This window comes from Canis lupus, chromosome 30 (assembly GCF_011100685.1).
Source record: "Canis lupus familiaris isolate Mischka breed German Shepherd chromosome 30, alternate assembly UU_Cfam_GSD_1.0, whole genome shotgun sequence".
NCBI classification, from domain to species: Eukaryota; Metazoa; Chordata; class Mammalia; order Carnivora; family Canidae; genus Canis; species Canis lupus.
In genome coordinates, this window is record NC_049251.1 from 15839219 (window position 1) to 15852060 (window position 12842).

Here is a 12842-nt window from a genome sequence, read left to right on the forward strand (position 1 = left end):
CATGGAGCCTGCTTCTCCTCTGCCTATGTCTCTGCCTCTCTCTGTGTGTCTCTCATGAATAAATAAATAAAATAAAATAAAAAAAGAATCCCAGATGCTAATCTTAACTTTCTAAGAACATTAAAAAAAAAAAAAGCCAATGTTTAGGAATAGACACAAGAATCCTTTGTTCTACAGATTTTTTTTTAAAGATTTCATTTATTTATTCATGAGAGACACGCACAGGGAGAGAGAGAGGCAGAGACACAGGCAGAGGGAGAAGCAGGCTCCACACAGGGAGCCCAACATGGGACTTGATCCTGGGTCTCCAGGATCAGGACCTGGGCTGAAGGCAGTGCTAAACCGCTGAGCCACCCAGGCTGCCCTGTTTTATAGATTTAAAACTTTGTTTTACAAATTCAAACCTCAAGAGCTGAAGGTTTTCCAATGAAAAATGAGGTTAAAACAATCCAAAAATGACAAAAGAGATACTTCTTCAAAGTATTTCTGTGCTTAGCCTATCACATATGTACATTAAAATTAGAACAATAAATGCTTATCAATGTTATTAACACTAAGAACTTTTAAAAAAAAACCCAGAGTGATGGAACATAATAGAGAACTCAGAAATGGACCCTCAACTCTGTGGTCAACTGACCTTCAACAAAGCAGGAAAGAATATACAATGGAAAAAAGAAAGTCTCTTCAACAATGGTCTTGGGAAAATTGGACAAACACATGTAAAGGAATGGAAATGGGCCACTTTCTTATATCACACATGAAAATAAATTCAAAATGGATGAAAGACCTAAATGTGAGATAGGAAACCATCAAAATCCGAGATAATACAGGCAGCAACCTCTTTGACCTTGGCTTCAGCAACTTCTTGCTAGACACATCACCAAAAGCAAAAGCAAAAATGAACTGTTGGGACTTCATCAAGATAAAAAACTTCTGCACCACAAAGGAACCAATCAACAAAACTAAAAGACAACCTACAAAATGGGAGAAGATATTTGCAAATGACATATCAGATAAAGGGTTAGTATCCAAGATCTATAAAAAGCTTATCAAACTCAACACCCAAGAAACAAACAATCCAGTCACGAAATGGGCAGAAGATATGAATAGACATTTCTCTAAAGAAGACATACAAATGGCCAACAGACACATGAAAAAAATGCTCAACATCAATTGGCATCAGATAAATACAAGTCAAAACTGCAATGAGCTACCACCTCCTACCAGTCAGAATGGCTAAAATTAACCAGTCAGGAAACAACAAATGTTGGTGAGGATGTGAGGAAAAGGGAACCCTCTTATACTGCTGTTGGGAATGTCAGCTGGTGAAGCCACTCTGGAAAACAGTATAGAGGTTCCTCAAGAAGTTAAAAATAGAGCTACCCTGTTACCTAGCAATTGCATTACTAGTTATTTACCTGAAGGACACAAATATAGTGATCCAAAGGGGCACCTGGACCCTAATGGTTATATATATGTGTTAATTAGTGAATTAAAATAAAATAAAATAAAAAACCAACCCAGAGTGCTACCTATCTACAGATACCTAAAATTACTCTTGGTTTTTGGAGAATGCCTCTTGAAGTATAACTATAATAAGGGCATAAGTGAGGTCTTATCACAGCTGTGGTGCTAGGGAAACAGGTTGTGGGCCTATCTTGAATTAATTATTTTCCATTAAGGAAACTGATAATCAAAAGATATAAATATAATTTCCCTTGTTGAGATTAAGCCACTTATTAATATTACAGAGATTATATTCTCAAATCACAGAGTATAATGGCATCTAATGAAATTAAAGTGAATAAATCGCAATTTTATGCTTTGTTTCCAATTTTACAGTTAGCCCTATAGAACAGATTTTAAGGAGGCACTAATATGTCTTTATCAACAAACTATCCATTTCTTTTATTTAAGTCTTGAGCATTTAATCGGCAAATTTTGACTTTTAATCTATTGCTATCTTAGTTTAAAATCTGTAGGGTCAGGGTAGGAACAGATGGATTCGATAGCTCTTAAATATCTTTACACATGAACTGACTGTTAATAAATTTCACTTCTTTAGAAAGAATATCCAAGTTATAGGAATTTTGACACTGCTCCTTATTATTGTCTATGGGGCTATGATTCAGAAAACAGTAGCATCATACTTTTCTTTCCTTCTCCTCTTCCTCCTTTGGGAGAAATACATGATAGAATATTTTACAGTGACCTATTCAACAGATGCAATTAGAGAAAGACTCACCCTCCTCTGCTCTAGTAAACTTGTAAATTTCAATATCTGGTACCTAAAGAATAACTGGGTACATTTGACCTATTCCATGCTCTTGATTCTGTTCCCCAAAAGCATAGAAATCACATATACTATAATCTGATTGAAAGGACTTAATTTCCTTTTCCTATTTGGTGTACATGCACCACCTGGTGGTAAAGTAGTGCATTTCAAGTGTTGCTGTGTGTGTGTGTGTGTGTGTGTGTGTGTGTGTGTGTGTGTGTTGTGGGGTATTCAATATACATTCCTAAACATTTATTTAGATAAATTAACAATGCAATTGTTTTGCAACAAATATCTAATAAAACACTGGAACACACACACACACATATATGTCAGAATAGGAAGTAAAGGAGGGAATAACTCATGTTGGAAAGTAAAATAGCTTTCTCTTATTTACATTAACTGTAGCTCTTATAATTTCATCCTTAGATAAACATTTATTTATTGTGCTAATGTTCTTATTGAGGCAAGAGTCAAATACTGATAACCAGTGTAAAACCATTTTATTTTTAATTTTTAAGGATTATAATTTTTAAAAGTATGCATCCTCTTCCTTATATTAGTAGTTAGTATAAGTCAAGTCACAGAATTTTAAAATTATAAGGCACCATACAATCATTTAGACTAATGTACTAATTTTACAAATGTAGTAGCTGAGACTCAGAAATGCCAAGTGACTTGCCCAAGGTCATACTGGTAATCAGTGGCTCAGCTCAAATAAGAAACTAGGTCTTCCCACTTCAGTCTAGGAATATAAAACATAAAAATTACACTCATATACAATGGTAAAATATCTCTCTATTAAAAGATATGAACTTAACTCAGCCACAGAACACCAAGATGTGATTTAATTGACACGTGCTAGTTTTATTCTAAAATTCTGAGTGCAAAGAAGTATACTAGAAATGCATACATCATAAAGCAATGGAAAAGATTTTCTAACTAGCAAAAATCCTTTTATATATGTTCAAAGGAATATTTTTTAAATTCTATACAACAGCTATGTCGTAAAGATGGTGTAAAAAAATTCCCTTTCCCCTTTTAACTGCTTCAGAATCAGAGATCCGTTTCTACAAAGTAGGTACCCACTGGTAGATTCAAGCATAAACCATGTTCATAGCTCCCTCTCATGACCATTGAATGAATACTATATAAGCCTCCTTTATTCTCGCTGTTGTATTCAACTAACAGCTCACTGGTTAAGTTTTAATTGCTTCCAATGAGGTCAGCAAAGGTATTTATCGAAAAGCCCTGAATAAAAAGGCTCCACACACACACACACAAGCATACACGCGCTCACACAGAGAGAAAATCCTCTTGCCTGTTGATTTATGGAAACAATTATGATTCTGCTGGAGAATTTCTCAGCTGAGAAATAGTTTGTAGCTACAGTAGAGAGGCTCAAGTTGCACAAGGCAGACAACAGACATGGAATTCTTGTGTATCCAGCTGTTATCAACAGAACAAGTAAGTTACTGTTAATTTGTCTTTAAAAATAATGCTGCATGGTTTTCTAGTAGTTTACCTCTTTCTCTGGTTTTAGTGCTGAGGGGAAAAGTAAAGTTACCAGACTTTTGAGCCATGTAATTATCTATAGTAATTATGTTGTAGAACTTACATAAAGATAAGGTTGAAGTTCTCCAGACAATACTGGCATTTAACTTGAGAAATGTGGGTAGTTAGGATAAAATAATTGATCAACCACAAACATAAAAGCATACAATAAACAAATCTAGGGAAAGTATTTATATTTTGTTAATAGTGATTTTAGGACTTAATTTAAATCAATAGCTCTAACTGCAGGATGTTTCTTACCAAATAGCAATCAGAATAAATGGTACAATCATATTCTTATTTGTCTCTAATAATGCATAACTTTTATAAATCTACATATGGAGAGATAAAGACATTGACATCCTCTGTGAAAGCTGTTTTAAATGTGCCTTCACAGTACAAACTACACTGGATGTTATAATAGTATTTACCCAGTGAAATTTATACATACAATTTCTCATCTTCCCTCCCCCTCCCTTCCCTATTCTTAATCTCTCATTGCAAACAGAAGTCAAGTAGTAAACAGTGTCGCAGCAACTGAGCTTATTACAACCTGTTTTTATAAGGAAATACCAACAGAGTTATTTAAGGAGGAATCTTGTATTGTTATCAGGAACTAAAAGGATAAGGATAACAATTTGGAAAAAAAACAACTATTCTTTCTTAAATCAATCTACAATTCACAGATAGGAAGAGGTCAATGACCCAGGAGCAACAATCAACTCAAGATTTAATTTTCATTATGTTATTCATGAACACCCGGAGCACTACACTATAATGCGCAAATGGATACTGACATGGATCCTGCCAACTTTGCTCTACAGATCATGCTTTCACATTATCTGTCTAGTGGGCACTATATCTTTAGCTTGCAATGACATGACTCCAGAGCAAATGGCTACAAATGTGAACTGTTCCAGCCCTGAGCGACATACAAGAAGTTATGATTACATGGAAGGAGGGGATATAAGAGTGAGAAGACTCTTCTGTCGAACACAGTGGTATCTGAGGATTGATAAACGAGGCAAAGTCAAAGGGACCCAAGAGATGAAGAACAGTTACAGTAAGTAATGTCTTTTATTTATAGCACTGCTTATGGACCTTAATCTGTGAAAAAATCATCATAGGCTTTCTTAGTTTCCCCCACTTTTTTTTTCTTTTGGAAAAAAATTATCATCTTTTAATTTCTCTAAATTTGGATCATTGAATTATGTTTCCAAAAACATCTCCTGGAACTGGTCAAATCTATTAATATTATAGTTGGAACTGATAACCCAAGCCAATTTGAAAATAAAATCCCCATGTCCTAAGCTCAAAATGCTTATAAACTAGACAAAATATAAATGATCTTATTCACATTGAAATGTGACTCACTATCTTCTAGCAAAATTCATTAGGAACTCTAAAAGAGTATTCAGCAAATAAATGCTCACCCAAAACTACTTATTAGTTTGAGGAACAGAAAAGTTATTTTAAAAAGTAATTTGATGAAAGGGAATATAAGGGAAGGGGGAAGAAATGTGTGGGAAATATCAGAAAGGGAGACAGAACGTAAAGACTGCTAACTCTGGGAAACGAACTAGGGGTGGTAGAAGGGGAGGAGGGCGGGGGGTAGGAGTGAATGGGTGACGGGCACTGGGGGTTATTCTGTATGTTAGTAAATTGAACACCAATAAAAAATAAATTAAAAAAAATAAAAAATAAAAAGTAATTTGATTTTCTTTGAAAATATTTCTGTGGTGGTGTGAAATACTTCATCTGTGCTCAAAAATGTATTCAGTGACTTGTACAATTGTGTACAGTTATAAAATAGAAGGGAATCTGTAGTATCCTCATCTCTTCACATCATAATGAGTTTGTATTAGATTGTTTATTTACCTAAGCAAAAAAAAAAAAAAAAAAAAAAAAGATTCCTCCTAACATTTTCTTTAGATCTTATGTGCCATAATTCTATGTTACCTTAAGAGAAATGTAAATGTCAAGGAGGAAATAAAAAGTGAGTTGGAAGAGATGTCCATGATTTTCTGTTAGTGTACCCTACGTTTTCTCCAAAACTCAGTTATTTTTTTCGTGTTAAAATATCACGGTTGGACTTATCATTTAGCAGTTATGATTAATACACAATTTCAGCAGTTTTAGATTTAAGGGGGTAAAATACTCAACATATATAGTAAGAATTTAAAAGCCTTGAATGAAAATAAATTTTGTTTGTATTACTAGCACTTGAACAATGTTATTATTATATCATCTTATAATGTTATGTATGTTAAAATCAATTTAAAAAGAATGCATGGGATGATGGTGTAAACATTTGCTTAAGCACTTGCAGTACATTTTGCTTTAGGCTTGCAGTGAGTACTTGACACTTTTGTTGCTTGTTTACTGAATGGTTTTGAGGCTTCTTAATTAATAAACCAATAAATGGAAATTTGGGGAATTATGTTTCCAATATGAAAATGAGAGGAACTTCCTTTTAACTATAATTGATACAGAATGCTAAGGCCATTTTAATGGATTATTAACACTTGTAGTTTAATTATTACTGTTATTAATAAAATTATCATGTTAGTCTTAGAATATTGTTCTGATTATACTAACATTTAGGTAAAGAAATAACTATTTGGAGGAAGGTTCTGTGGATAATTTCTTGTATGTGAGCAACAGAATTTGGACTAAAATCAATTTATTTAAATGTCATTAAAATTTATCATGGATAATGGAACCTGGTAGAGGAGACAGACCCCAAGTGGAAGTTATGACACATAGGTCTAATCCTTGTCTGTGAATATTTTTGTAATGGTTTTTAATTCTTTCCAATTCTCTGTTTTTCCATCTCTAAGATGTGGGATATGTACAGATGATCTCCAATACACCTTCTAGATCGTACAGTCTATTCTAAGCCATAGAATATATCATATAAATGTGAACAAATTTAAGTACTCATTGTATAATTATCACATACTTTGAATGATATAGGTGACTATTATCTCAGTGATAAGATGAGCTGTCAGAACTAATTTGAAATTGTACACTATGGTTACCAAAACCTAAACACTGTAGAACTCTGTTATATGCCAACTAGTTTCTTTTGAATGCTTTAGTCAAATATTGAAAAAAGTAAAAAGTTTGATGTAAAATCCATGAAAATTAATAGTATACATAATTATTTGGGATGAAAAGTACCTATAATTGGGATACATTCACATATGTGTTTTATTTTGTGTTAAAATTTCTTGAAACCACAAAGCTCAAGTGTTTGTAAACATACACAAAATGCCAAACTAATTTGATAGTTTGAAATGCAATTTAGCATTAACCTTGAGTAACCATAAAGCCAATTTGGTACACCATTTCTCTTCTACTCTAATTCTACAGTAAAAATGAAAGAGAGAGAGAAAGAAACTCATTCTATATCACTAATTAGAATGTCACAATACCAATGTATTTAAGGACAGGATATATATTATATAAATAGTCTTCACTTCTATAAGCTTTTTATAGGCTGTATATATATAACCCTAACCTTAACCCTAACCCTAAAACTATTGTCAGGTTGTGTTGCTATCCTATTGAAGAAGGAGCCAATCAAGCTTTGCCATAGTTAAAAAGAAGCTGTTGTCTATTGGGAAATCCTAAGATATAAAAGGAAATACTTCATCGAAAAATAAAGTGGAGAAAAAAATAAGTGGAGAAGAGTTTTTAGAAGAGAATTCTGGTAGCCATTTCCTATTATTCCAGGGGCAGCCTTACTAATTTTAAGTGTGAATTCCCCATACATAAAATGTGCAAGTTGACACATGTGAAGTTGAAGCTACTATATCCAGGTACAAAGAAAGTGTTCAAAAAAATTTGTTTAAGAAGGCAAAGAAGAACAAAAAAACTTGAAATTATAACTATGAAGACTATTTACATTCCTCAATCATTAATTGAATGAATGAACAAATGAACAAAAGACATTTCCTTCCTATTTAAAATGAGAGTAATAGGTAGGTAGATAGTCTACTAGAGTGAAATGCCACAGAATTCAGAAAGTGTGACAGATCAGAAGCAAACTCTGCATTTCATTTTCAGTATTCCAGTCCCTTAAATTTGTTAAGTTGTTGTTGAACACTTTTTTTTTCAAGGTCTTTTAAAATGGTATAGACTTAAAAATGTCTTAGATGATAAAATTTTGCATGAAACGTGAGATGCCAACTTGTGTGAAACACAGTTGTCCTCTGCATTACCATGAGAAGGTCCCAACTCCATTCTTATGGCTTTGCTTTCAATGAAGGGGAAAGTTACCTGATGAAATTAATAGGTTTTGAAGGACTATTTACTAGCAGAAGGATAACTCCTTCATAAAAATAGATAGATAATGGACTGGAGTGAGTAGAAGAGGTAAAAAATCTGGGTATATAATTCTGTTTCCAGAAGATTGGGCTGGAGTAGGTAGATGGAAGGCTTAGAGGAAGAGAAGGGGAGAGGTGGATATGATAGCTCAGGTCTCATATCTTTAGGGAATTAAAAAAATTATTTAAGCTATCCTGGGTTGTGAGGATCTCACTTCAGTCTGAAATATAGTGTTATCTTGTGAAATATTTTAAGTTTAGATCAGAATGAGTAAATTGCAGAAAAAGCATACCAGGGAACCCAACAAAAATTAGACTTGTATTAATAGACATATCAGTAAGACCCAACCACGTAAATGTAGGAAGTTGTGAGAGACCAGGAGATGCTGGGCCACATTTCTGATGCTGAGGGGAGAGAAGCTGTTACTGGAGAACTGGTCCTCAGATTGCATACTATTCTATAGCCAGAAGGCAAGAAAGCCCGGTCTCTCAGGTGGTTCCACATTTAGCCTCACAATAGGTTTGCAAGTGACAGAACTGAAATCTAACTTGAACTAATAATGAGGGTAATAAAAGCATAACGTGCCCTTCTAAAATGAAATAAAGATTCATGTTCTCTGCAGAAGGAGAGCATCAGTAACTCTTAAGGGGATTGGTAATGGATGGTCAAAACTTCCACTATTGTCATCTGAGCTCTCCCCTTGGGGCAAGGCGAGAGGGTGAATTTAGATAAATTTTGAACCAGGCATTCCATCAACAGACAGAGTCGATCACTCCACACCTGGCAGAAATAACACTGCTGTGTAAGCTGGGAATTGAAGTGCCAAGTGAGAGATGGCAGCAGTGCACTGGGCAACTGACAACTGCCCTGAGAGACAGATGTGGAACAAAGAACTCAGTCCCTCAAGATGACTTTCTTGCTTTTGGTATCCAATTACTAAAAAGTTTTGCTCTTCCCAAAAATAGTCAATATCAGCCTTTTAAGAAGAAATCCTTGATTGTGATAAGCTACTGATTCAAGAGTGAGGCATGCTTCACTTATTAGAATTAAGCATTGCCAGTTCCATAGCAAGAAAAGGGTTACCCATTCTGAAAACTAGCCAGTGATTTAGCAATATTCTCTTTTGGGTTGTTAGACTGTGACGGGATATGGCCTAACAACTGGCAAAAAGCAAATAAACACAGTGTTGTGGGATTTGACTTTGGCCACGAAATCTTCAGCAACCCAATTGTCAACATTTCTTTGGATAAGGTCCTACTCAGCCATAATCTCTGCTAGTAGCTAGCAAATATACATACTACCTCTAAATATAGAGATGGTGAACTTGCTTATGCTCTAAACAGTTGTTATCAAGTTATCTAAAAGAACAATAATTCACATTATCAACACAAAAATAAGAAAACCAGGGCAACTCCACCTTAAAAAAAATGGACAATGAGAAACATATCTATGGAATTGAATCAAAATCCTAGAATTACTGACAAAATGTAGTCTTGTAGAACTGGTGACCTACATTCCCTTAAGTCAGTTGTCAAGGCTTTACATTATGGAAGATGGATAAATTGCTGGGGAGCAGATTTGGAAATATTAGCTATTCTTTGGGAATTCTAATAATTAAGATTATTTTTTATTGTATAGTTTTCCTCTCTCTCTCTCTCTATTTTTTTTTTTTTTTGGCTAATAAAAGCATCTGGCACTTACAAAGTGCAGGTAATTTACTGTCACAGGAGCATCTCTTATTTGTTTTGTAAATCCTCATTTGAACTGACCATCACTTTCATTTCTTTGCCAACCCAGGGCATCTGAACATGTATTTTCCCTTTTGACTTAGCTGTATTAACAATTTTTTAGCCTACAGTTTTAGAGCATTTGGAGCATTTAGAGCATTCACTTTCCAAGTGGATTGGAGGGAATGCAAGAAGCCAGTTTTCAGATATATGGAGAGGTTCCCTTTTCCAGGTTTTCCTATTTCTCAGCCTTGGCTAAATATTATAATCAGCTAGGGAATTTAAAAAAAAATGCTGATGGCAGGTCCCACCCATGAAGACTCTAAATAAATTGATGTGGGCGGGGGGCGGGGGGGTTGGTGGTGGTGGTGGGTAGCCTGGGCATCAGGAACTTAAGCTCCCCAGATAATTCTGACATGTTGCCAAAGCTAAGAACCACTGGATCATATTAGAGGATCACATTAAATTATTGGGAGACCATAGTTCAATTAAATCAGAATCCTGAGAAGGTGGGGAAGATTCAGGCCTCAATGTTTGTTAAAGCTTTCTAGTGAGTTTACTGCGCAGGTAAGGTTAAAACCCCCCCATTTAATGGGACCACGGGTTCTAATTCAGCCTGGATCCCCTCAGGTCCCAGGAATGTTCTGAAGCTCTTAGATGACTCCACAGTTTTAACTTCTACCCTGGAGGATTTCAAAATGGGCTTTTCAGTAATGACTCTCTGAATCATGCATTGAGGATGTTCCTCTGGGTCCAGTTGACCTCTTTGACAAATCTCAGTGGCTCCAACATTTGGAGAACTGGCCTGGAAATGTTTGAGATGACAACTCTGTAGCTACTATGTAAGAAGGCTTCCTTGGCAAATGAGTTAATTGCAGGGAAGAATGGGTCCTGTTGCCACAGTCTCACAATGACAGGCAGGTCTGAATCTCTTCTGACACTCTCAAGTGGTGCTACAGCAGGGGACCTGGAGTATAGACATCAATGCCAGTTTACTTGGCACTTAAATGAGCCACTTATGACTATGAACCCAGATGCCCCCAAATTAGGGTCTTACTTCCTATGGCTACCCCACAGAGTTGAAGGTAGTGGTTTAAAGAAATGACTTCAAGTCTAGAAAACCCATGGGGGAAAGAAACCACAAGCCTTGAGGGTCTCTCCAGATTAGTGGAAAGGACATGAAGCTAGGAGTTTGTTTTCTTTGTAAGTTTGGGATTAAAGCAAAGCTTTCCTTCTTTTCTAAAGATCCTAGCTTTCTTCCTCTGTATCCAAAACTTTTGGTAGCACAGTAACTTCTTTTACATCACTACTGGAATGCAATGTTTTTCTACATTTTAATTTCACATATGGCACACAGAAGAAAAGGCAGGAATTGTGCATATCTAATATGGAGAAAAAAAAGAACTCATTAAATGAAATGGGCTTCCATATGAATTCCTGCCTTTTCTGAACCATATCCAATCTTTCTTAAAAAAAAACAACAACATTTTATTGAGGTATGTTGACATACAGAAATCTGTACTTATTTGATGTATACAAATTGATCAATTTCTACATTTGTGAAACTATCACCACAATCTATACCATAAACATACCTATCAGTTCCCAAAGTTCCTTCTGCCTTTTAATTCATATTATTATTTTGTGATAAGAACACTTAACATAAGATCCATCCTTTTAGCAAATATTTAAATATACCATACAACAGTTATAAGCTATCGGCACTACGCTGCACAGTATATCTCTAGGAGATGGTCATCTTGCATAGTTGAAACTTAGTTCCCTGTTTCTCCCTCTCCCACAGCCCCTGGCAACCATCATTCTACTCTCTGCTTCTACGAGCTTGACTATTTTAGATTCCTCCTGTAAGTGGCATCATGTAGTATTTGTCCATCTGTGTCTGGCTTATTTCATTTAGCATAATGTACTCCAGGCTCATTTCGTGTGTCTTTCTATACACGAAATAGGTTGGAAAATGAAAATTCTCTACGTTTCACATGGTTCAGAAAGCCACATTAAAGAGTCCTTGAACACTTTACTGTTTCTTGACCAAGATTCACGTCTACATTTGAGATTATATCTGCAACTGATTTAGAAAAAGAAGCCACACCTAATTTGCAAACAAAGGAAATATACCTATTTACCTTAGTTGCCCAAAAGGGTTTGTGTAGTAATATATAAAATCAAAGGGATTAGGGTGGGGAAGCAGAGAAAAGAATTATCTATTATCCATGTCCAGGTAAAATTTGCCTTTTAGGCAGCTAATATCATTCTCAGAGGGAAAAGGTTTGCTGTATATTGGGGAAGAACTGGCTCTAGAGGTTCTCTGACTGTGCCAGTCAACTTCCCTGCCAAAGACTCTAATCACTTCTACTGGAGTGAGCAGGAGTACTTGCTAGAGTCATTAGCAAGTGTCCTTCTGAGAATAAATAGGATGGCAACATCTTTGTAAACAGGAGAAGAAATAGGCAAGAGAGGAAAGGAAAAAAGGACTTTGTATAAAAATAAATGGATTTTGCGTTTTATTTTTTTAAAAAAATTTTACTTTTACGTATTCTATACACACAATTTGGGGCTCAAACTCACAACCCTGAGATCAAGAATTGCACTCTCCTCCAACTGAGCCAGTCAGGCACCCCAGATTTTGCATTTTAGGTTTAAAGTGGATTTAAACACAAAGGATCCTCATAAAATAGGGCTCTATTAACTTTTTTGATGCACTTAAGGAATAAGGGTAATGGAATGCAATAGATTGATGACAGTGGGAGAATTTCTGAGATCAAAAAAATAAACTAGTGTACAGAGGGGTTGAAATAATAATAGATTATTGCAGAAGATACGCAAATAGGAGGTGTGCATCTGTTAGTTAAATTTGTGCCTAAAATTGAAATAATCTTTATTTATCAGGACTATTTGAAAGCTGAGTTTATTTTTTATGATTAATATAAGACAAG

General features: G+C 35.1%; 2 protein-coding genes across 5 annotated transcripts in view; one reads left to right on the top strand and one right to left on the bottom strand.

Moving 5' to 3' along the window:
• FAM227B (family with sequence similarity 227 member B) overlaps positions 1-12842 on the bottom strand; it is a 191103-nt gene that overhangs the window by 57743 nt on the left and 120518 nt on the right. The gene's annotated exons all lie outside the window — the stretch shown is intronic.
• The window catches only part of FGF7 (fibroblast growth factor 7), a 50370-nt gene continuing 42049 nt past the window's right edge, over positions 4522-12842 (top strand). The window contains exon 1 of the mRNA NM_001003237.1: positions 4522-4892. Within this exon, the coding sequence (NP_001003237.1) occupies positions 4607-4892 (286 nt within the window). The 5' untranslated portion in view covers positions 4522-4606. The remainder of the gene's footprint in view (positions 4893-12842) is intronic.